The sequence below is a fragment of the Marmota flaviventris genome, chromosome 8 (genome assembly GCF_047511675.1).
Source record: "Marmota flaviventris isolate mMarFla1 chromosome 8, mMarFla1.hap1, whole genome shotgun sequence".
Lineage (NCBI taxonomy): Eukaryota > Metazoa > Chordata > Mammalia > Rodentia > Sciuridae > Marmota > Marmota flaviventris.
The window spans coordinates 57,724,297-57,749,635 of record NC_092505.1 but is presented as its reverse complement, the minus strand read 5'-3'; the positions used below and the strand labels follow the sequence as shown (position 1 = coordinate 57,749,635).

Below are 25,339 nucleotides of genomic sequence, written 5' to 3'. Positions count from 1 at the left end.
TTTGTGGGCTACTGAATCATAAAGTATTCGTTTATTTACATATGGGTAAGTTAAAGTGCTGGTTTACATGGATGGGATCTTGATTTCATCAGCATTCTTTCAAGACACCAAAATGCTAAAAATAGTTCAGATTCTGCTCTGTGACTGCCCCAAAGAGCACCTTACTAGTGCTGAATCTTCTCCCCAGCCTTAACTTGCGTCCACCGTCATGCCCCCTTCTGGTAGAACCCAAAGTTTTCTTGCTGCCTTGGTTTTTCATTTCTCCATTTGGTGGCAACTTCAATTCCAAAAATAAAACCTGAAAGAAATTAATGCTTCTTTAGTCAAGAATCAAATTGCCAGTACTGTCATTTGGAAAATAGTTTTGAAAAGTTATTTGAGAAAACAATCTCTACAGTTTAATATGGGTTAGGAGAACATTTCTTTGGACAATTTGGAATTATCATTTTTAATAAATGATGGTAATGAAAATTACCATCAGGTAAGTTGTTCATACTCTAATTTTGGCACTTTCAAAAAATACTAATACAAGCTTTTTAAACAGGCACATGTATATGCTGTGCTGAACAAATTAGCGAGACCCTGTCTCACAGTAAAAAAAAATAGAGAGGGCTGAGGATGTAGCTCAATAGTAGAGCAAATACGCTACTGCCTTTAAGACTTGAGGTTACTCTGAGGACTCTGAGCTCTCCTAAGTATCTTGTGCTGTGATAATCAGTGTGACTGCTCAGTCATTAACCAAAATAGAAAATCAACATGGGATCTTACACTGCCATTGTGAGATCAAAAAAGCAGAGGACACTATGGGGAAGGCTCTGAAAGCCATCTAGGCCCACCACTACAACGCTGGATCCTGGAAGTCCCCAGGTACAAAAAAGTAGAAGACGGCCAATACAATGTAGAAACGATGAAGGGAAGAGTAAGCACCCATGAAGAAACGGGGCCTATACAGAGCAGGGATCCAGGCTTTGGGTCAGAGGAAAGTTCCAGGGTAAACCTAACCCTCACTAAGTCAAATTAGAGGGATTAAGATCCAGGCAATTCAGAGCATTACTTAGTATGTCTACTCTCACTTACATACCTTGAAAGGATTTAATGAACCTTGGAATATTTTTTCAGCAATAATTCAAAAAATTGAAAACCATCTGCATAAGTACAAGAATTTTTTTGTACAAGTTGGCACAAGAATGGAGGGAGAGATATGCCTGTGTTTCCCTAGGACAGAAGTGCTGATAGAAACCAAGAGCTGTTTCCTGTTCACAGTAGAGGCAATTACGGGGGACTTAGGAGTGAACGGTATTGAGGTTGATTATGAGTGTTGGTAACTAGTCACAGAATTGTGTTATACAGATATGGCTATAAGCATGCATAGGAATTGAGGTTGCAACATTGAACAAATACAGTTATAAGGTGCTAGTTCAATTTTAATTACATGGGCTATAGTTTTACTCAAGTATTTTCTGTGTATGTGAAATTCATATTTTAAACTTGGCAGCTTATATTTTACCAGGAAATCCTAGTGCAGATATCAAAGGGTATAAAAATGACTAGATAGGAGAAAAAATCAAATAACTGAATACCAAAAAAAAAAGGAGCATTACTCAAGTAACAATAAAGCAATAATCCCAGGAAGACTTATTGTGGTAATAACATTAGAAATCTAGAAGTTCTTTATTTTAAGTGTCTTTCTTTGGTGAAACCTTCAAAATTAACTGTGAAAGCTTCTATACAAATTACCTCTCCGGTAATTTCCATTTTAACATGAAGACCTGAGGAGCCAACAACAGCAAGGGCCTCCTGCTTTAGCCTGGAGTTTGGTCTAGGCCTATGATTCACTTGCCTTTGTTCCTGCCCAACCTTGCTTATGTCCAAATCCAGAAATTTCATGTTTTCAATAAGTTCCCTGTGTAATTTTATGCATAGTCAGCTAAGTATTCACTTGAGTATTTCTAAGCTAAAGAATTCAAAAGAAAACATAACAAACACACAAGGAAAAAAGGTATCACTGAATTCAATACAGATAGACTACATTATTAAGAGAAACAAAGTTCCTTGTTTCCTTTAAAACATGTACCTCTGTGGTTTAAGAATGGGCACTTCAATTTCTATGTGATGGTCACTCTTCCAAGTATTTTACATTTATCATTTATAACTCGCAACAACCTCCATTTTACTGATGAAGAAGAAACTGAGATGTAAAGAATTGATGTAAGGGCTGGGGCTGGGGCTCAGAGGTAGGGTACTCGCCTAGTGCGTGCGAGGCCCTGGGTTTGAACCTCAGCACCACATAAAAATAAATAAATAAAAACAAAGGTATTGTGTACAACTAAAAGAAATAAATATTAAAAAAAAAAAAAAAAAAAGAATTGCTGTAAATGGAGGAGACAGGACTCAAACCCCACAGTCTGGCTTCCAAGCCTTGATCTTCATCAACATGCTACAATACTGAATCATATCTACAAGATCCAGGAAGGTTCACACTACCAGTTGTGTTTGAAGCCCCTCAAAAACAACATGACCACCCTTAACAGTAAAGGAGTGTGATGAGAGAAAAGAACAGAACACCAACCTTTGAAAATAAAACAAGTAAATTTTGTCAAAATTCATATAAATTGACAAAGATCCTAACTAGATTCAAAACAGAAAAGTCACAAAATCCCTTTTTTATTTGTATTTCACAAAAATACCCAATTTTCTATTCTGAAGAAAGATGTGAGTGAGAGTTTTTAAAAAGACTAACTTTATAGAGCAACAGCTGCTCTGTCACAGGACTACCACGACTGATCATCTGTTCAACAAATATGTAGTGGGTGCCACCTGTGATCCAGGCAAATCTTGTCCTGGACCATGCCTGCTAGTATTCTCTACTACTTTCCTGTTTCATAAGTAAAATGTTAATTTGGTGCTGGAATATTCGATTCCCAGAGCATTCTGGTTAGCTGTTTTATTTTACTGATCTTTAGTGTTTAGGTAAACAAATTTAGTAAATACACACAAACACCTCATTTTAACTCTAAAACTTATGTTCTAACTTCCCTGTTCCCATGATACTACCTCAGCAATGTCGTCCGCACTGGTGAAGGAAAAGCTGTGGCCGACTAGTTGATAGGCCTGAGTCTCAATTGCATCCAGCTTGGCTTGCATGATATGTTTCTGACTTTCACATTCTGCAGTACTAAAGCCAATTCCATTGAGTTCCAGCAAAGCTAAGCAGTATTGAGAAGGCATTTCTACTTTACAGAAAATATCTGAAAGAAAAAAAAGATAAGAATTAAATGTTAATTCAGCCCAGGTGACTACAGCACTGCCTAAACTACATAGAATTGGTCTAGGACAATCCAGAGATGTTACCCAAGTTGTCTCACATTCCAGTCTCCTCAGCAAGTTCTCAAAACAACTATTATCTTTGTGTGTACAGCACAAGAACTGGAATAGTCTGAATTATAGGAGACTATATTTCTCCCAAGACAATAGCTCCGCTTCTACTCTTCACAGGAGTAAGGCAGTCAGCCTTCTTTGCTGAACTGACTACAAAGGGTTAATTCTTTACAATTATTTGCAATATTTCTGGTCCCAACAGAATAAATGCTTTCACAAAGGACTAAATATAGATGTTTTATATTTTCCAATGCTCTTGTCACATAGTAAAGAAATAAGTTTCTGAAATAAAAATCAGCATCTTTCTATATGCAGACATTTCTCAACAGAGTAGACATTTTAAACCAGTTTTCCCAGTATGTTTTTGTAATATTAATTCTAAAGATGCTCTACAAAAAGGGTGGAGTTTAGATACTGTATATTGTGAGTTTCTGCATCTATATACTGTTGTTAGATATTCATGATAACTATTAATACATTAAGGGCTCTGAGAAGACTTGAAGAAAACAAATTCCAACTTGAAGTTACTTAACCATAAAACCCTTTATTTCATATAATGCTTATTAATATCCTAAAATGTAAGTATTCATTGAATGCACTGTGGGAAATGCTGTCCTACATCATCAAGAAAAATCCATTCCGAAGACTTCCGCTTCTAAAACTCTGAGCAACCCCGGCCCACCCTGCCCAGCTCCACATGTAAACATTCTTTGACGTCTTGCTGTTCTCAATCAGCAGGGAAGGATCTCCAGAGATACCCACAGTCACCACCAAAACAAGCAAACAAATGAGAGCTCTGACCTCTAACAGTCGGGAGAAATTAGTGGGTAGTCAGAGCCTGGCTTTTTTGAGGCTTGGAGTTAGAAAAGAAATTTATATGATGTAGGATCAATGAAATAAAGAACTTGGGTCAGAATAGGAACAGTCAGGGAAGTGCCAAGTAATAGTGACAGGGAGCCAGGCTGGATCCACAGGCAGTAAGAAAGAACAGGGCTGTCATGGAGATGGAGTCCTACAGCAAAAGAGGTTAAAGGGCTACAGATCCTTGAGACAGTGTCAGGAAGAGGAGTCTGGGACTCCCATTCTGAAACAAAACCCCCAGGATAGGCTAATGCAGTCCTTGGATGTGGTATAATTAACTGAATCAAAAGCTTTCTACAGGAAGGCTTCCCCCAAAATTAGTCCTTAGGGTTCCACTGATGAAATCCTGTATGAACTCACAAAGAATATGGAATACACAAGCAGAGAAGTTAGGAATGGGACTGTTTTGGTTTAGATATGAGGTGTCCCATAAAAAAAGCTCATGTCCGACAACACTGGAATGTTCAAAGGTGAAATAATTAGATCGTGAGAGCTGGAACCTAATCAGTGGGATCCACTTGATGGATTAATAACAGAATGGATTACTGGGTGGTGACTGTAGGCAGGTGGGGCATGACTTGAGGAAATAGGACTGGGGGAGCGCCCGTCAGGACTCTATCTTGTCTTCCTGGCTGCTCTCTTCCTCTCTGCCTCCCAGCTGCCATGAGCTGCACAACTTTCCTCTGCCACCCTCTCCACCATACCAACGGAGTTGACCCCCATGGAATGAACCACTGAAACCATGAGCCAAAATAAACTTTTCCTTCTCTAAGTTGTTCCTGTCAGTATCCTGGTCACAATAACAACAACAACAAAAATGACTAAGACAGCAACTTATAAGAAACAACAGATTTAGATCTCTAAGATTGCAGATGTGTACTCCTCAGAATAGAGCACAGCTATGCATGAATCATTTACAAATATAAAGTGAACAAAAACATTGTAGAATAGTAGGAAAATAGAGTGCAAACACATCGATAATCACAACAAAGAGAAACACATGAAAAATGTATTTAACATTCTTTAGATACTTTTTTAAAATTGTAGTTGGACACAATACCTTTATTTATTTATTTTTAATGGTGCTGAGGATTGAACCCAGTGCCTCACACATGCTAGGCAAGCGCTCTACTACTGAGCCACAACCCCAGCCCTGTATTTAACATTTTTTAAAAAAATATATTTATTTTTTTACTTTTAGGTGGACACAATATCTTTATTTTATTTTTATGTGGTGCCGAGAATCGAACCCAGTGCCTCACCCATGCTAGGCGAGCGCGCTACCACTTGAGCCACATCCCCAGCCCCGTATTTAACATTTTTACATGTAAAAATATTGAATTTTTTCACAAGAAATAGAAATGAAAACGAGAGTTAGTAACAGCTTTATGCCAATAAATTTGAAAATCTAGAAAATACAGATAAATTCTTATGGCATAACAAAACACAATAAAAAATAATTCAATATTCCTCCAGTTAAAGAAATCAAAGTTGCAGCTTTGATATTGACATTTAGTTATCTGATATAACTAAATATCTTTACATAGAGAAATAGTTATAGGCAAATTTCACCAAACTTTCAAGGAACACATCATTCCAATAATACATAAACTCTTCCAGAATAAAAATAGGTTATATTCACAACTTATTTCATGAAGCTAGAATAAATTTGTTATAAAAACTAAAAGATGGCAAAAGAAAGAAAAGTTACCATCATTTTACAACCAAGTAAATGAAAAAGTTGAGATAATATGAATGTGATCACCATTACATATTGCTGTTGAGAGAGTGAACTTACATAATCATTCTGGAATACAGTTTAGTAGAATCTTGAATTGTTGATTATTTCTATTCCCATGACACAGCAAGCCCATACCCAAGAGAAATTCTTGCCCATATATACCAGGAAAATGTACATGTGTAAAAATATTCCTATAGAAATACTTATAGCAAAATGAAACTCAAAACAAAACAAACAAAACTGAAACAATCCAAATGTTCATCATTAGGAAAATGGAGAAATTTGGGCACATTCATACAGTGACACACTACACAGCAGTAAAAATTAATAAACCACAGAAACGTACTATAATATGCATGAATCGTATAAACATGATGTGTCAATGTAGGTTCATCAACAATGAGGGTACACTTATACATTGTTGGAGGAACTGCAAATTAGTACAACCACTCTGGGAAAGCAGGATGAAGATTCCTCAGAAAACTAGGAATGGAACCACCATGTGATCTAGCTATCTCACTCCTTGGTATATATCCAAAGGAATCAAAATCAGCATACTACAGAGAAACAGCCACATCAATGTTTACAGCAACACAGTCCACAATAGCTAAGGAACCAATCTAGGTGCCCTTCAACAGATGAATGGATAAAGGAAATGTGTAAATTTATAGAATGGAATATTACTTAGCCATAAAGAAGAATGAATTTATGAATTTGCAGGTAAGTGGATGGATCTGGAGACTATCACACTAACTGAAATAAGGCAATCCTGAAAAACCAAATGTCTCTCTGATATGTGGAAGCTAACCTACAATAAAGCAGGGGCTGGCGGGGTGAGAATAGAAGTTTAGTGGATTAGACAAACAGGGATTGAAGGGAAGGGAAGGGGGATAGGAAAAGGAAAGAAAGTGGAATGAATCTGACATAACTTTCCTATGTGTGTATATATATGAATAAAACACAGTGAATCTTCCCATCATGAACATCCACAAGAATGGGGTTCTAATTAGAATAAGCTATATTCCATGCTCCTATAAGTATATCAAAATAGACACGACACTCCCCAGTCTGTAACAAAAATCCAGGAAATTTTTACCGTGAAGGTTTTCCTTCTGCAACAGAGAATTGAGTTGATTCATGGAACTGAAAGTGAGAATGGACTCTACTGATGCTCTGTACCGCCCAGAATGCTCAGTGTTGACGTTCAGCCCCAGGCTTTGAATTCCTTGACCTGTCTCCAATCCTTCTAGGAGCGGGAGCTCATGAGGAACAAAACTGGTAACTATGCTATGAAGAGTTGGTTCCTTAGAATCTGGATCTAGTAGCCAGCATGCCACCTAAATGGGACAGAGGATCAGAATGTTTTCCTGATTTTTTTCAAAGACATTTCTGAACCCTTTAAATTAAAGGTGAAATAGAAAGTTCATTTATAATTCCCTTATTTTCACTTATTTAGTGGTCTTCCCGGGAAAGGAGAAGGAAAGCATAAACTGTAACAGGTCTCATTTTTGGTACCAATAACACCAGTGGCCTTCAAAGAAGAAAATGTTATATACCTTTCCCATCATTACAACACTCCTGAGTGTCTCATTATGAAGCAGGTTTGAAAACCAAGTTCCTCTCAGCCAACTGATACAATGTGCCTGAGAATAAAAATAGAGGCTTCGCCACCGAGGCTGAAGTGAACTAATTTACTATAATAAAAATAGGTTTGTATGATTTGGGGTTTACTTAGTTCTTTCAACATCAGAGTGAGGCATATATGTTTTACCATTAAAAGTTCATACCCAGGACTGGGGCTGGGGCTCAGCGGTAGAGTGCTCGCCTAGCACATGCGAAGCCCTGGGTTCGATACTCAGCACCACATAAAAATAAATAAGTAAAATAAAGGTATGTGTCCAACTAGAACTAAAAAATAAATATATTTTTTTAAAAGTTCATACCCAGAGTTTTAGAATGCCTTTATATTTTCCCTTCATCATGGGAGTCTGTCACCAGGCCCATCCAACTGGTTGGCTTCCCCATGAAATTAGGAGAATTGTAGTTTCTAATAGCAGACCCAGGAGACCCAGAACTCGATATAGAAAAATAAAATCTAAACTCTGTCAATACTTCTGAAATTTACTATATGACTCAGTTACTTATTTTGTAAGTTAAGAATAAAGGTTTTTTGAAGAATATTGAATAAAAGAATCTAATGTAAAAATTGGCTAAGGTTTCTTATACAAATGAAATTTTAAAAATTAATAGTTTATCTGCTTATATCAAGTGTTGTCATTAACCATGGAGTTTTATTCAGGCATCTGCTGGTATATGGATGGAACTGGATAAAATCATGCTAGGTGAAATAAACCAGACTCAGAAAACCAAGGGTCAAATGCTTTTTCTCATCTGTGAAAACTAGAGCTAAAGGGAAAGAAAGCAGTTGGGGAGGGGTCAGATATCATAAAGATACAAGGAAGATCAGTGGGGTGGAAGGGGGATGAGAGTGAGGGAGGAAGGAAGGGAAAGGGGAAGATAATTAAATAAATTTAACAGAATCATGTTATATTCATATATAAAGGTACCAAAAGAAATTTCACCTTTGTGTATATGTAGGATAGAATAATAGAGCAGAGGAGTAAGAATGGGGGGAAAGCAAGAGGGAAAGAAAAGTGGGGGGGGGGGTAATGGGGATTGAAATCAAATTCCTTGCATGTATGATTTTGTCAAAATGAACTCAAATACTATGGATGATTCTCTAATTTTAAAAAGTGATCAATAAAACCGATTATGAAATATTTCAAGTAGTTTATAAAAAAGGTGCTATATAAATCTAGGATATTTTTAATGAGAGGCTCACATAACCCATATTCTTGTTTTGGATTGTAGCACATCAAAATCAAGTGACAATCTTTAAATCTGCCAAAAAAAGAAAGAAAAAAGGGAAAAAAACACCCTAAAAAACTGAGGCTGGGGACATAGCTTAGTGGCAGAGCAAATACAGAGTATGTGCAAGGCCCTAGGTTCCCAGTATCACGTGGGAAACTCGTTTTATTATCATTGACTATTTTAGTGATAACTGTCAAATAGTATAATTTTTCAACTCCAATTAACACTGCATACCTCATGTATCAATAGATTCGGGAAAGGATATATCTTTAAAGATATTATAAATAAATGTGTTCTGAAAGAATACTTCACCGCTCAGTGTATATTACAATGGCATATGCGACCCCTGATAACTCAGGGTCATCATTTTGAAGAATGTGTCACACTCTGCTATTACAAAGGAACACACTCAGAGACTACTAATGTGGCTTGCCTCTATGGCCCCAATTATCCTCTCTTTTGGCATCTTTTATTCATGTACTTTTCCTGTTTTCTGCCTCTGCCCTCATGAATATTTGAAAAATCCTGATTTTACATACTCAATTCTAATAGTTTTAACAGTTTTCTCTTCATTTAACTTACCATGGAACAAAAACTTATAATTTAAGACCAAAATTAATTTTTTAAAAAAAGCTCTAAGCAAAATCATCAATTTTATGGTTTAGAATTTGTGACATCTATGTTTTTCTCTTCACAGAGACATTTCTATTATGATATTGTATTATGTGTGCATGAGATTAGTGAATAGAGAAATGACTTCTCTAAAATATTTACACTGAATTACTGAAGCTAAATAAATACCATGCCACTTAAGAATTAACTCTAAACACTAACAGTGTTTAAGTGCAAAAATATTAAATATAACATAGAACCTTAGGGTCTTCATAACTTTGTTCCAGAGAGATGCCACACGACTGAAGAAGAATCTTATAGATCTGGATGAAATCATAGATGATGACAGAACGTTCCTTATCAGACTCCTTCTGCAAGCATGACTGAAGATGCCACATCCTGTCTTTCACAGTCAAACCTGGATCCAGAGACGGTGGTACCAAACTGGCACTAATCTCTAGAGGGGAAAAAGAAAGTCTTTGTGCAAAAATTACATAAATTCATTTGAAGCCATAATCTCTAGTGGAAAGACTGAAAAGACTCAGAAGCCTAAGGATATGGTTCCAAGTAATCACAAATTTGGCATGACCTTATATGTAGATGAAGTGCTTTATAATGTAAAATTATGGTTTGGGTTAGAAGATTTATAATGCTCTGCTTAACTATATGGGACAAAATTCTAAATATCAGGACTTCTAAAATAGCTGGACATGGTGGTAGTGCTCTAGAGGTATTCTCTAATCCCAGCTATTCAAGAGGCTGAGGCAAGAGAATCACAAGTCCACGGTCAGCATGGGCAACTCAGGAAGACTTCTACCTTGAGATTAAAAAAATAAAAAGGGCTGGGAATGTAGCTCAGTGCTATAGAGCACCTCTGGGTTTAATCCCTAGTACAAAAACAAAAAAACTTCTAAAAAATCAAGTTAACATTTTTCAGGAGTTAAAAATAGGTATTTTGAAATGAGTTTAAAGGGAGGTATATAATATAATGTCATGTCAAAAAATAAAAGGAGAACTTCAAATAACAAGTTGTTTTCCTGTAAAACAACTGAAAATATTTCGTGCTTATTGAGGAAAAAATACTATCTGATGTTCCATTCCTTGTGACTAAAACATTCGGGGTCACTCCAGGGAAACTGGGCCACGCGAAATAACCACAAGAGACAGAGATACCTTTTTCTTTGGGGTGCTGTGATGGCTCCTCTGACCTTAAGGGTCCACATAAAGAGAGAGAGCGAGCGAGCACGAGCTGACCCCTTTTATTGAGGAGAAGCCATTCAAATGAGGCAAGGGGTCAGGTTTCAAGGGGCTGAGTCTAGCTTATGGTGTCTGCGGTCAGCAGGTTGACTGACATCTAGGAAGGCCACACCCAAGGGAGAGTTAGAGAAGGGGACACACAAAGGGGGTTTCCATGGAACATTCTATCCCAAACAGGGCAAGGAGTAATATCACAAAGGAACAGGTGAGCGTAGCTTGACCCATGGGGCTGCAGGAAGGCACGCCTACACATGAAGACACACTTGGTTGCATTTTTTACTACTCTCAAGATGGGGGCTACGTCTTCGGCTACTTAAAAGTGGCCAGATCACGGGGAGTGACCAATAGTGCCTCCACTGATCAGGAGAGGGAAACGCTGGTCACATGACGTGACGGCCTCCCACAATCTGACATCCTTATTAGTTTTGCTTCTGGCCAAAACCAACCAAACAGCTGATTATCCAAAACCCTTATCAGATCACAAAGAATTTTTCTAGATCCTGTTCCTTCCATTTCGAAGTCCCTCCTAAAAGCTGTGTGATTCAACACTATCAAGTATATCTGTGTAGCTGAATATTGCCTCTGGACAAGCTCCAGACCCTGACAATGCACAGAGAAACACTAAGAAACTGCTATGGTCCAGCCTTAACAGCCTCAGAAAAACAGATAGGGGACTACCAGGGCAATGCTTCTTGTGGTCTCTGGGTGTACGTCAGTGATAGAGCACTTGCCTACCAGGTACAAGTCCTGGGTTTAAGCCCCAGCACTGTAGGAGGTAAAAATCCTTCGAGTTAATGAATGCAATTCTGTACACACTAGTTATTCTCTAAATAAACTTTTTTTTAATCCTAAAAGGAAATCCTAGGTAATGTCAGGAAATTATTCTCAACAAAAGATCACTACACTAACAGATATTTCATTAATTATATGGTGAGTAAGTCAAATACTGATTACTTACCAGAATGCTTTTGTTCCTTCTGCAATGAGACATAATAGGCATCCCTTCCACCCCAGCATACTGCCAGTCCAACCACCAGGATGTCATCAGAGCCCTGAAGGGGAAATCCATCCTCTCTAATAGGTGTGTCCTGAAGTGAGCTAACTAAGAAAATCAAATGTGAAATAGTCAAAAAAATCTCTAACATTAAAGACATTAAATAAATTGTTAAAACAATAACAATAAATACTATATTATGGGAAAAATCTGCAGCTCCTAAAATGTGCATTATGTAGTTAGTCATTTTTAGGTGTTATGAAAGATCTTTCTAGGCTTCCCATCAATTAAGATACTTGTTGCCATATTAATATTAAAATTAGTATTAATATTAAAATATCCTAAACATTTCTTAAGATAGACTATAATCATGATTAAAGGCATTTCAACTGAATAAAAAAATAAACTACATTTCAAATTTCTATAACTCATACACTGTAAAAACTTTAGAGCAAATCCACCAATTCTTTTTTTTTATTAGTTGTTCAAAACATTACATAGCTCTTGACATATCATATTTCATACATTTGATTCAAGTGGGTTATGAACTCCCATTTTTACCCCGTATACAGACTGCAGAATCACATTGGTTACACATCCACGTTTTTACATATTGCCATACTAGTGTCTGTTGTATTCTGCTGCCCTTCCTATCCTCTACTATCCCCCCATCCCCTCCCCTCCCCTCCCATCTTCTCTCTCTACCCCATCTACTGTAGTTCATTTCTCTCCCTTGTTTTTTTTTTCCCTTTCCCCTCATTTCCTTTTATATGTAATTTTGTATAACGATGAGTCTCCTTCCATTTCCATGCAATTTCCCTTCTCTCTCCCTTTCCCTCCCACCTCTCATCCCTGTTTAATGGTAATCTTCTTCTCATGCTCTTCCTCCCTACTCTGTTCTTAGTTGCTCTCCTTATTTCAAAGAAAACATTTGGCATTTGTTTTTTAGGACAAATCCACCAATTCTAACAATTAAAAAACTGCATTAAGAGACTTACTCCTTAGTGAAGAATTAAGTACAATTTTTTAAATCTAGAGTCAACACCATTTTCTAAAAAAGTATATCCTCCATTTACAAAGAGCAAAAACCAACCCATTTTATTTACAACTATATCCCCAATAACTAGAAAATTAACTGAATAACTAGAAAACTGGCACAAGGAATTCAATACATATTTATCAAATTTAAGTAAGCATTTATAGTCTTCTAGCACAGAGCCTGATACAGAAAATGTGTTCAATTTTGTGCTTGATAGATAAAAAATGAAAAGTGGAATTCAATATGAAAAGTACATCAAACTTGTCATTAACACATATGTTCCACAAACTGAAGATCAGACAAATACTCAAAACTTTACGAACAAATTCATCCATACATACAAATTCAAGAACTCTAATCAAACCTGATTTCCCACAACAGGTTAACAAGCTAACTACAGCTATTCCCCACGATCCTGAACCCAAGGTTCATGCACTAAGACAAAAATACACATGGCATTATTTGATCAAAAGGTTTAACTCTCTGGAAATCTGGGAGAGTTCTGTGAGGCTTTGAAATCAAGACTTTGGTATGGAATTCATGACTATCAGTGGAGATACAAGTTCTACTTGAGACAGAGTCTAGAAAATGTATCTAATGCATATTGTGAAAAACATAATACCCATTGGTTACATCCCTTTGTGGTTATGTAAGTAAACAGATACTATGATTTAATAGGAAATAACTAATAAGTACTGATGATTAATTAAAAATCATGATGTTATAACATTTAAATGTTCTAAATATCTGATATTAAAAATATATATTGTCTTAATTTTTATGAATTTATATCCTAATGAATATAGTACATAATGGACACATCTCCTACGCTGGAGGGAAACTATTAGTAATTTACCTGGGCCAAATTAAAAAAAAAAAAAAAAAAAGCTGTTTACATGTAAGTCCTAATAGGAGATAAACTAAATTCTTTTGAATAGATGCTATCTAACAACTAATACTAAACAATCTAAAGTTCACCTCAGTCCACCAACTAATTTATAGGTAAGTATGAAAAAACAAAAATTTTTTTAAATTCTTACCTTTCTTAAACCTACCACCAATAGTAGCAATTTTAGAAGATGTCAAACTTCTAATCTTTTCACAAGCCAGTGAGATGGAAAATCGCTTTTTGCACTGCCACTCCTTAATGAATGTTTGAAAGAGAGTTTGGTCACTTGCTACATCTATGATGGCCAGACTTTCTGAACTGCACGAGGCTGGAGTTAACTGTAATCCATCCTGTGACAACTGCAGGGAAAAACTTGTGTCTCTAACAAGACTGTCCTCCTGGAAATTGTTTCTATTCTCTAATGTTAAATCTTGCTTTTTATTATCTAAAGTTGAGCCAAATGTGCAATCTTCACCAGGCTGTAAAGCATTACTTGTTTTCTGAACTTTTACAGATGCTCCAAGGATTTCTGGAAATACCAGCTTAGAAGCAGATGCTGGAATGGGTGTAGGAGGAATGAGACCATTATCATCAGCTATCAAGCCCTCTTTACAAGGCAAGAGGAATGAGGTTTCACCATGACTGGCACTGCTCTCTAATGCCTCAATCTTGCTTTTTACTTCATTATTAGGGAAAATTGAAATTGCCTGTACTTGATTTGTTTCCAAATTTAAAATCACTTCTTTCCTCTCATGTAACTCTGTACTTTTACCTTTTAAACTAGACAAGTTTATAGTTGTTAATTTTGGCTTCTCATTTTCCAGAGGACTGGAAACTTTATCTAAAATCCTTTGTAATTCTGGACTTAAGTCAATTGATGCCCCTGACCATCCGAATGAATTATTTTGCCTTCTCCCAGTTAACCTGGACTTTGAAGCCTTTTCATCATCTTCATCTCCTCCAATTACTTCTCCATGAAGATGCCCATTATTCACAATCACTGAATCACTTCTACCTAATGCTTTAAGAGATACCACAGAATTACATTTCTCTTGGACAGGAAATATATCTACATTATCCAAAGCTTCAACCATCTGAACAGAATCCACTTCTGAAAACATAATAGATTCATCATTGACACAGGTCAACTGCTGCAAAATGCCTTGATGCTCATTCACATTGGATATTTTCACTGGGTCCTCTTGAATACAAACAGAATCACTAAAATGATTTGATGTTATTTCAGGAGTAAGGGGTTCTTTCATTTGTACATCTAGTGGTTGTTCTTTTACTAGGAAGTCTTCACTAAAACTGTCAAACAGTAAACTATCACTCATATTCAAACTTATCTCAGGACCAGGCAGACATTCTCCCTCGGTATCAGTGGGAGAGCTCTTCCAAGGAACCACAGGTGTGACTGGTTTCACCATTTCTTGCGTTTGATAACCTTGAAGAAAACTATTTAATTGTGAGTCAGTTACAGAGAGTTCATTCCCTTTAAAACAAGGGCTATTTTCCTCCAACAGGATTGGAGAATGAAAAACCAGGCTTTCTGGAGTCAGACTATCGACCTCTTTTTCAGTGTTCTGTTTCACAGTTTCTGTGGTCTTCAGGTCCAACCTCTCTTGGTTAGTGACTCCTGGGGAATACTGTTCACCAAAAATATGAGACTCACTGTGGAAAGGGTTCAGATCCTGTTTTTCTACACTCTTCTGTATTGTCCCTGCTGCCAGGTTGGTGTCTTTTGCTCCTGGTTTGGCATTTTCAGTTGCCATCTGTTGAATTATTTTCTCTGACTGAGTATCCAAGTAGAAACTATCTTCAAAATCACAGACTAAACCTAAGTCAGAAACACAATTATTTTCAGTTTTGTTTGTTACATAAGCATTTGTTTTTTCTTTTATGCTAGAAGAATTTAGAAAATTCTCATGCTGGCCTCCTGATTTATCAAATGTTCTCATTGACTGAAATATTCCACTGGTTACCCCACTTCTGTGTATATCTCCTAATGCCTGAAAATGATTTGGCTTATTTTCCTCACTATTACACTTTATACTTTCACATGTGATCGCAGTAACAACTGGCTCTTTATGCATGTAACTACTGACTACCTCACAGGGCATTTTTCTCTGTATTATTTCTTTCTGTTTGATGTTAGTGTCTGTTGGCTTATCACATTGCTTTTCCAGGCCATGATTAACTGGATGACTATCATGATATACCACAGAAACATTCTGATTTTTTAAATCATTTTGTATCAGCACTTCATTTATTTTTTCTGTTTCAACAACTGCTGATCCTCTTCCATTTTTACTAACCACACTAGTAGCTTGACAAGTCATGGTTTTCCTTTGGGATCCTGTGACAGAACATTTCTCCAGAATCTCATTAGTTGTTCTTTTCTTTAAACAGCTTTGCTCTGTTTGTAACAGCAATGATGTTTTGTTGTAATTTCCCTTAGTGTAAAAAGGTACATTTTTGGCAAATGGCTGTGGACTTATAAATTCCATATTCTTCTCATCCACGGTAAATGGTTCTTCACAAACATAAGGACTAAACATAGTCTGTCCTTTCAAATCAATTCCACGCTGCCCAGAGTCTTTCTTAGGACTACCATCCATGGACTGTTTTTGATGCTTTCTATTATTCCAAGATTGAAAGCCTGTGTTCATTTCTTCTGAACTGAAATTCAAAGCTGCTTTTTTTGTTTTCTCTAATGAGAAAGTCTGAACAACTTTTCTAGTGCTTGATTTTCCTTTGTTTAGAGATGTTCTCAGCTTCTTTTTATGTATGCCCAAAGAAGCCCGCTTTCTTGCTCTGGAAATGGAATATCTCTGATGTTCCTGATTGCCATCCTGGGAGTTACAATGAAAGGAACTTGTATGCTCTCTAGTTTTATCTAAATCTTGCACTGTATCAGGTAAATGCTTAATATAAGAATCACTAAATCTTATATTACTTTTGTTCTTTGATGGTAATCTTTTATGAGAACTTATAGTTTGGGTTATCAACGTGTGTTCCTGTTCTGACTCACTTCTGGACAGTGAATTTGTACCAGAACTTAAAGGGGAGTGAGGATCCCATTGCACTCCCATTTCAACTAAGTCCTGATGCAGAATCATTTTGGCTTCTTCTACTATAAGGGCTGCTGCTTCCCTTTCAGTTAAACCTTTTCTGCCAGTCACCCAAATAGTTCGAATATTCCGACGTTCTTCAACTGCTTCCTCTTCCTCATCCACTGCTTTTCGAGCACTATGGAAAAAGATTTTTTTAAAAAGAAGGAAATTAATGTGTTGATTAATTCATTCATACAACTAATATTTATTAAGCATTCAATCTGAGCTGTTCTAGGAATTAAAGAAATAACCCTGAAAAAGAGCGATATCTACTCTCATGACTACCTGGGAAAATCAGGAAAAAAAAAATGTTTAAACTTATATTCTATGTCACCTGAGGACAGTATTAAAAAAAAAAAAAAATTACCAGAAAGGGGTGGGTGGTTCTGCAATTTTAAAACAGCATAATAAGGAAACATTTAACTAAACTTCTTTAAGCAAAAGCCAAATATTAAAAATTAAAAAGGGTCATAATGTTGTCATTGAAAACAAATCATCCTACACACTATAAACTCTAGACCAAATATTGAAGAGACTGGAGAGTGGCCAAAAGAAAGCAGAAACTGGATGGGGGTTGAATGTTAGAACAAATAAATGACAGTGGGTGAATTTCCACACTTTTCACCAGAAAGTAGGCTCTAGTCAGTACCATGTAGGCCCACTAAGAGTTTGGATTAAAACCAGGAGACCACTGACTGAATTCAGAATGGAGCTTAGGGTAAATATAGGAGTTAGAAATTAAAGGGGGAATGTCTAAAAATGAGAAAGTCAAAGAAGGAGACCCCAAATTCTTCATATAAACTCTGCCCAGTATATGGCTATAAATTATACCAGTGTGGGAAGACCCCAAGTAACCTGTTAAAAAGTCTGAACAGAGACTTGAGCTACTACCCACCAAGTTTAGAGTTTGAATTCACCCAAAATGACTAATACAATATCAGTGCTCTTCTGGGCAACATCATAGAATACAGACCCTAAAAAGTCAAACATATGTATAATTGAAATACCAGGAGGAGGAGGAAGACAGGATGGGGAGAAAATTATGCAAGAAATAATGGCTGACCAATTTCTGCTTCCAGCTAAGATGGGGTACTAGGGTCCAATTCAGCTGCTCAGGTAAAACAACTAAAAAACTAAGGATAAGTTATAAAAGACGTTATAGCTTCCATTCTGCTTTCCCTTGGATCACCGATTCTAGGGAGGCCATCCATCATCAGATGTTTTATGGAGTGCTCCATCTAGATCACACCTGAAGCATCAAACACCAACTTACCAGAGTAGACATGAGTCTTGCTAGAAGCACACCCAAGTTAAGCCTTCAGATGACTACAGTCCCAGCCATCAACTGAGCTGCAACCTCATGAAAGACCCCAGGCCAGATCCACCAGCAAAGGTGCACCCAAATTCATTACTTACAGAAACTTCAAGATAATATATACTTAAACTGCTATTCTTAAGCCACTGTTTTTAAGTATTTTGTTACATAAAATAGAAACTTACCTAGTAAAACTGTTAAACTTCAAATATATGGGAAAAGATCCCGATGTTTACACACAAAAAGATCAAATACCTTACCGGGGCAAAAGAATATGAGTACCATAAGACTTATCTGTGGGAAGCCATCCATGAAATACATGAGGACCTCCTCTCGGCATGGATGCCAGGGAGGGATAGGCCTGGCACTGGGAACTTTCCGTAGTTCTCCCACGGCAATAGATAGCCCAATGCATGTGACCTTTCCCTCTGCTCTGCCAGAAAGGTTCCTCATAGTAGTACCAGAGATGGGCATATCCCTTTAGGAACTGAACAGCCTACCTTTATCCTATTTTGGTGAAGAACAATCTATGGAAGGCCATTGATGTTTCCCAATATAAATAAAAAGATGCAGGCTCCATCTTTGTCCAGAATCTCAATCTGTCTGATCAGCTTGCCTGTCCTGCTCTGACATTTGCAACTACTTTTTTGTATGTTTTTTTTTCATAATTTTATTTCTCTTTGCTTTTATTCCTCAGCCAGCCCATTCCACCGAGGGGAACCCCATTCCTACCACCCGTGCAGGACTTGGGAGGGACTTGAACTCAAGTTATCCTGAAGGTAGTAAATTTTGTTACCCTTTTCATAGAACAGATCCCAAAACTCAGGGAGATAAGGATAATTCCTCCTAACCATAAAATCTGTAAGAATTTATAATTAAGAATCCAATTAGAACACATCAGCATGGGCCAAGGTGACCTAGAGTTGCCATGACATAGGGATTTCGAAGTCTGATGTCAGCCTGCTGTGAGTAAAAAGTCAAGAGGTGGACCTGGGCAGGACTCTCCAGAAACTTAGGAGGGATCCCCAATAAAACTGGAGTGCAGGAGAGGCACACTGTCCCTCTCTTCTCTGAGAAGACCCACTCACTCACTTGAGGGTCCCCTCTCCCTTTTCCTATCCCTTCAATAAACTCAATTCCTATTACTTTGGGCAGCTTGTCTGAAATCTTTTTGAATTGATCACAAGAATTGGGATTTGGAAGAGACAAGATGGGGATCAGTGGGAAGTGGCTTTTCTCATAGCTCTGTGGAAAATTAATACAGGTTGGAAAAGATCAAAAACTGCTGAGAAAGGGCTGGGGCTAGAGCTCAGTGGAAGAGTGCTAGCCTAGCATGTGTGAGGCACTGGGTTTTATTCTCAGTACCACATATAAATAAATAAAATAAAAATTCATGAACAAATAAAAAAAAAAGTCCTGGGAAAATCATGGCATGGGGAATCCCAGGATCAGAGGGGCTGCCTGCCCTGAGCCAACCCAGAAGCTATTTGACCCAATAAACTGGTGCACAAATGTCACATCTGCCAGCCAGTACAGGAAGCCCAAGCTGGAAACATGTTAATACCTCCATGATAACTGCAGCACTAATTCAGACCAGGAACTTATATCCATCCCTGAGTTCGGGATGGATTGAGACCAATACATGAATCCTGCTGACCCCAACCATGAGATCTAAAATGAGCCTAGCAAATCAGGAGAATCTCTAGCACAGAGAATTTCTGCCTCATCCCATTGAAACTGGCAGAGCGCAGGACCACAAGCAGAGAGAACTTGAACAGGGCAGAGTACTTAAGCTCAGTGCTCTAAAACAGTCCTTGAGAAGTCAAATTAGGGCAGTATTGCCAAACAACAGAACAGGTGAAGCAATGAAGCACTGGGTAGAGTCCTAGAAGTGTGTTCATTCATTAAGATCTGAAACTCCCCACACAACAAAACACCTGGGGCAATACCAGACCAAATCCTCACCCAGGGAGCTTCACTTGCAGAAACTCATCTCATAGAACCCGACGGCAATTACACACCCTGGAAATGAAGCCAAAAGTGTCTTCCACACACCCTCATGCTGAGAAGGGAAGCTGAGAAATGGAAAGGCAGTTGGCACAGACACTGGGCGAGTACCCTCATTGACTATTCTGTAATTTTGTTTCCGTTTTGCTGTTTTGTTTTGTTTTTAAATGCACACCAATTGACACATGAGACAATTATACATTTGTACACGTATTTATTTATGATTTTTCAGTTGTAGCATTTTCTTGAAGATAGGTATTTTTCATGCTGTTTGTTGAGGGTTAAAGTTTTTGATTAGTATATTTTGGATTGATTTTTCATTGTCTGTTTCAAAACATTGTTTTCCTTTGTTAATATTTCTCTCATTTTTCTTGCTAACAGCCAAATTTGATTGCTTGTTTGCATACTAGCGCTCTCTCCCTCTTTCTCTCTCTTTCTTTAATTCCTTTACTTCTCTTTTTTGTTCTCTCCCCTTACAAACACATCCTATATCACCTCTGCATTTGCCCTATTCATTTCATGAATCTAAAAACCCTGTTCTACCACCCCATCACTTTCCTCTTATCTTTAACTAGATACTTATACATATTCATATATCTTTATTTTTTCCTCACTTCTACCATTTTATTTGAAGGCAGTTATTTTTCATGGAACAATATTTTGAGGACTAAGATGTTTGATTAGCAGATATCAATTTTATTTTTGCAATTTATTATTTCATTTCTGAATTTTTTATTTATTTTATTTTATACATTGTTTTCTCTTACCTATCAGTTTCCCTCAACCCTTTTTCTCTCTTTTCCTCTGCTAACAGCTAATCTCCATTGCTCTCTCCTTCACTCTTCCTTTAATTTTTTACTTCCATTTTCTCTCATCCTCTCTCATAATCATCACACCCTATATCACTTTTGTTCTATCCCTGATCACCACTTGGATTTGTAGACCATTTGTAAACTTACTGTTTTTGCCATGAGCAATAACTGATCATTTCATTTCTGATTATTGTGACAATAAACATTACAGATTTCATAGCAAGAGCTATTTGGTGTAATGCTGTAATTTGTTTACATTGGTGGTTATTATCTGTCTCCCCATAAACCATGAGATACTGGAAACCTTCAGGGATATCTACTACCTCAAAGCAACTGTTAGATCAATAGACACCCAAACAACATGAAAAACCCAAGGAACAAATCACCCCAAACAAACCAAAATATGTCAAAAAACAGAATCTATTGACACCACTGTGATAGAAATGTCAGAAAAGGTGTTTAAAGTGTCCCTAATTAAATTGATCTGCAAGGTAAAAGATGATATAAAGCAGAAAATACAGGAAGCAAAAGATCACTTCTATAACAAGACAGAGATTCTGGGAAAGAAAAAAAAGCAAAAATCTTTGAAGTGAAGGAATGAATAAACAAAATTTAAAATTCATTGGAAATATCACAAGCAGACCACACCACTTAGAAGACACAGTTTCAAGAATGAAGGCAAAATATATAATCTTGAAAATAAAGCTGACCACGGAGAAAAGATGTTAGGAGAACATGAACAGAACTTCCAAGAAATATGGGATAACAGGAAAAGATCAAACTTAAGATTTAAAAAAGATCAAACAAAGGCTCAGAAAAACAATCAAAAGAAATGCATAATACCAGAAAGTTTCCTAAACCTTAAGAATGAAATGAAAAATCAAATACATGAAGCATGCAGGACCCCAAATATACAAAATTACAACAGACCCACACCAAGGCAAATTATTGTGAAAATGCCAAACATACAGACTAAGGATAGAATTCTAAGTGCTGCCAAAGAAAAACAAGTCACATTTAGAGGGAAACCAATTCTAATTTCAGCTGGTTTCTCAAGCTAGACCATCAAAGCTAAGATTTGGAATCATATATCCCAGGCTTCGAAAGAAAACGAATGTCAACCAAGAATACAATACCCTGTAAAATTAAGCTTCAGATTTGTCAATGAAATAAAAACCTTCCATGATAAACAAATATATAAAAAAATTTCACAACCAGAAAGCCTGCACTACAAAACATTCTCAACAAAATATTTCATGAAGAAGAAATGAAAAATAAAACTGAAAATGAGAAAAGGGAGGAAATACACTAGAAGAATAGTCAATCGCAGGATAAACTAATTCAAGTTAAAAACCAGAAATAATTCAATTTGGCATGAAAAATCAAATAAAAGCACAAGAAATTGTGAGGAAGAAGCAATATACCTGTACTTATAGAAAAAAAAATAGTAACATACCTGGAAAACCCCACAGAATCAATGATAAAAGTAACTCAAACAATAAAGAAATTCAGAAAATAACAGGACAAGACATGCATAAAAATCAGCAGCCTTCAAATCTCAACTAATAATCATGTATCCGATATAAGAGAAACACCAATTAAAATAACAATGAATATTAAATAGGAATAAATTTAACAAGAAATGTACAAAAATCTACAAGGGAAACTTTAAAAACAAACAAACAAAAAAACCTCCTGGAAAACAAAGACTAAATCAAATGCAAAGAAACAACCAATCTTTGGATATGTTGACTCAACATTATACAGATATCAGTTCTCCAATTAAATTTTGATTGATCTTAATTGGCCATAAAACCCCATTAAAATACCAATGACGTTCTTAACAGAATAAGAAAGAACAGTTCTTAAATTCATCTGGAAGAATAAGACACCCAGAGTAGCCAAAGAAATATTGTGCAAGAAGAGCAATGCAGCAGGAATCACAATTCCTGGTCTCAAATTATAACAAAGAGGTATAATAACAAAAACAGCATGGTACCGGCATTAAAATAGGCAGGAAGTGGGGGGAGGGGGTGCTGGAGTTGTGGCTCAGTGGTAGAGTGCTTGCCTGGATATGTGAGGCCCTGGGTTTGATCCTCAGCACTGCATATAAATAAATAAAATGAAAAATCCATATTAGGAAAAAAAAAAAAAAAAGGGCAGGAAGACCAATGGAACAGAATAGAAGACACAGGGCAAACCCACACACTTACAGTCATCTAATTCTTGGAAAAGGTGCCAAAATATTTGTTGGGAAAAAAAAAAGAAAGCATTTTTAACAAATGATGCTGAGAAAACTGGATAGCTACAGGTAGAAGAATGAAATAGATCTCTATATCTAAATCTACACAAAAGTCAAGTGTCAAATATTTTTTTTTTTAAGTGTCAAATATTTAACAATTAGACCAGAAACCTTGCAAGTGCTAGAAATAACCATAGGGTCAAAACTCTACTATGTTGGCAGGGAAAGAGAGCCCAGAAAACCCTGTGTTCCACTCCACAGACAAAGCTACTCAAAATGCACAAAAGGAATTCCTCTGCTACATTGCCTCTCCTCCTTTCTCCAGGATTTCTGAATATTTGCTGTGGCTGTCACCCTACAACCCTGGAGTTGACAAGTTGGTCCTGAGCTTCCTCCTTGGGCACACTCCTCCATGACCCTCATTATGCCTCTCCCAACTCCTAGAATCTTCTGCACATTGTTATCTCTCAGGCAGCAATCAAGCAATCTAGTCCCTAAGATCAGGTTGGGATCAAAAATCTTCTATTTCCTGGCTGCAAACAGAGGGCCCCTGCCTCAATCTGGAAAGTTGCTTTCCCACAGAAGGATTTACGGCCCTTGATTTTTTGTTTAGAAAAATACTCAAAGACTTTTTTTTTTCATATCTCTGGTTGTATACCAAGTATGTTCACACCAATTCGTATCTTCATACATGTACTTTGGATAATAATGATCATCACGTTCCACCGTCATTTATAACACCATGCCCCTTCCCTTTATAAAGGACTGGTCAATTATTTTGGAGAATGTATTCCAATTTAGTTTGTTTCTTTATGATTAAATTCATTCTCAACATTTTGGGTAATAAATATTCTAGGAGTATTGTATATTACTGCATTGAATTCTTTAAAAAATCACTGAGAGTAGATTTTTAAGTGTTCTCAAGACAGAAAACTTATGTTTTGTTTCAACTTAGGCATTCTACAATATATACCTATTCAAAACTTCATGTTGAACACGTTGAACATCATAAATTCCTCCTTGGGCACACTCAAAATTGACACATACAAATGTTGTCAATCTTAAAAATGAATTAATTTATAAAAAAATTAAAAAGCATACAACCAAAGATATGAAAAACTATGCTCTGTATGTGTAATAAGAATTATAATGCATTCCACTGTCATATATAAATAAAAAATAAATAATTTTTTTAAAAAAAGAACACGGAATAACGAGATAATATCATCCTCACCCCCCCAAAAAAAAAACAAAAATTAAAAAGCAATACAATGGCCTCATGGTATTACATGATGCACATAATACTAATTTGTCCTGCTAAATACTATCACTAATTTTGATCAATATAGGTTCTAGGCTTTCAGAAGTATAACCTTTGCAACAACCTCACTATAATATAGAAGTGATGTGCTTGCAAACAACATTGTTTTTCAGCTGAACTTTTTAAAAATGGATCATTTGTGGCATGTTGTTACCATGTAAAGATTTTTTCCATACCTGATTTTCTTTACCCCAGGAACTATCAGTACATATTTCCAAAGGTTCTATGAAAACCAAACTCCAGAGGTGACTAGCACTTTTAGAAGTTGGTTTTAAGTCACATTCTAGGTAGACTTTCCAAAGAAGTCTATCTAATTCTAAAACAGACACCCCATCCTTTTTGTGAACTCACAAAAAGCTGGAGTTCTTTAATCTCTAATGACTCCTTCAGTGTTTGTGTCCTAGCTGCTGAACTTCAGTAGACTGCTGAAAATGACAGCAATGAGAAATACCAGCTAATCAGCTGGTAGCCTGACACTCAGGAAAATGATGGAAAAACAAAATCACAAATCACAGAGCACAGTAACAATACACAACAGATTAAAAGTCTACACATTTTAATAGCTCTGCAATATATCACTAATGTACAATAAACAAAATTAATATTAGAATGACAAAGGACCTAGCTAATTTGACAAAGTTATTAAGAAAAGGTTAAAATATATTGTTTTGAAAAATAGAAAGCATTGTAATCCCAGCAGCTCAGGAGGCTGAAGTAGGAAGATCGTGAATTCAAGCCAGCCTCAGCAAAAGCAAGATACTAAGCAATTCAGTGAGACCCTATCTCTAAATAAAATACAAAATAGGGCTGGGGATGTGACTCAGTGGTCAAGTGCCCTGAGTTCAATCCTGGTACTCACCCCACATCCCCAAAAAAAGTAGAAA

General features: G+C 36.6%; 1 protein-coding gene and 1 long non-coding RNA gene across 2 annotated transcripts in view; one reads left to right on the top strand and one right to left on the bottom strand.

Annotated features, from left to right (window-relative positions):
• The window catches only part of LOC139706779 (uncharacterized), a 35,947-nt gene extending 21,563 nt beyond the window's left edge, over positions 1-14,384 (top strand). Inside the window, exons 2-3 of the long non-coding RNA XR_011708429.1 lie at positions 9,751-9,896; positions 14,157-14,384. This is a non-coding gene — a long non-coding RNA (uncharacterized lncRNA). The remainder of the gene's footprint in view (positions 1-9,750; positions 9,897-14,156) is intronic.
• The window catches only part of Polq (DNA polymerase theta), a 107,355-nt gene that overhangs the window by 17,703 nt on the left and 64,313 nt on the right, over positions 1-25,339 (bottom strand). The window contains exons 16-21 of the mRNA XM_027936100.2: positions 13,794-16,894; positions 11,679-11,822; positions 9,724-9,920; positions 7,077-7,317; positions 3,055-3,248; positions 161-298 (exon numbers count right to left, since the gene is read on the bottom strand). Coding sequence (XP_027791901.2) covers positions 161-298; positions 3,055-3,248; positions 7,077-7,317; positions 9,724-9,920; positions 11,679-11,822; positions 13,794-16,894 — 4,015 coding nt within the window. The remainder of the gene's footprint in view (positions 1-160; positions 299-3,054; positions 3,249-7,076; positions 7,318-9,723; positions 9,921-11,678; positions 11,823-13,793; positions 16,895-25,339) is intronic.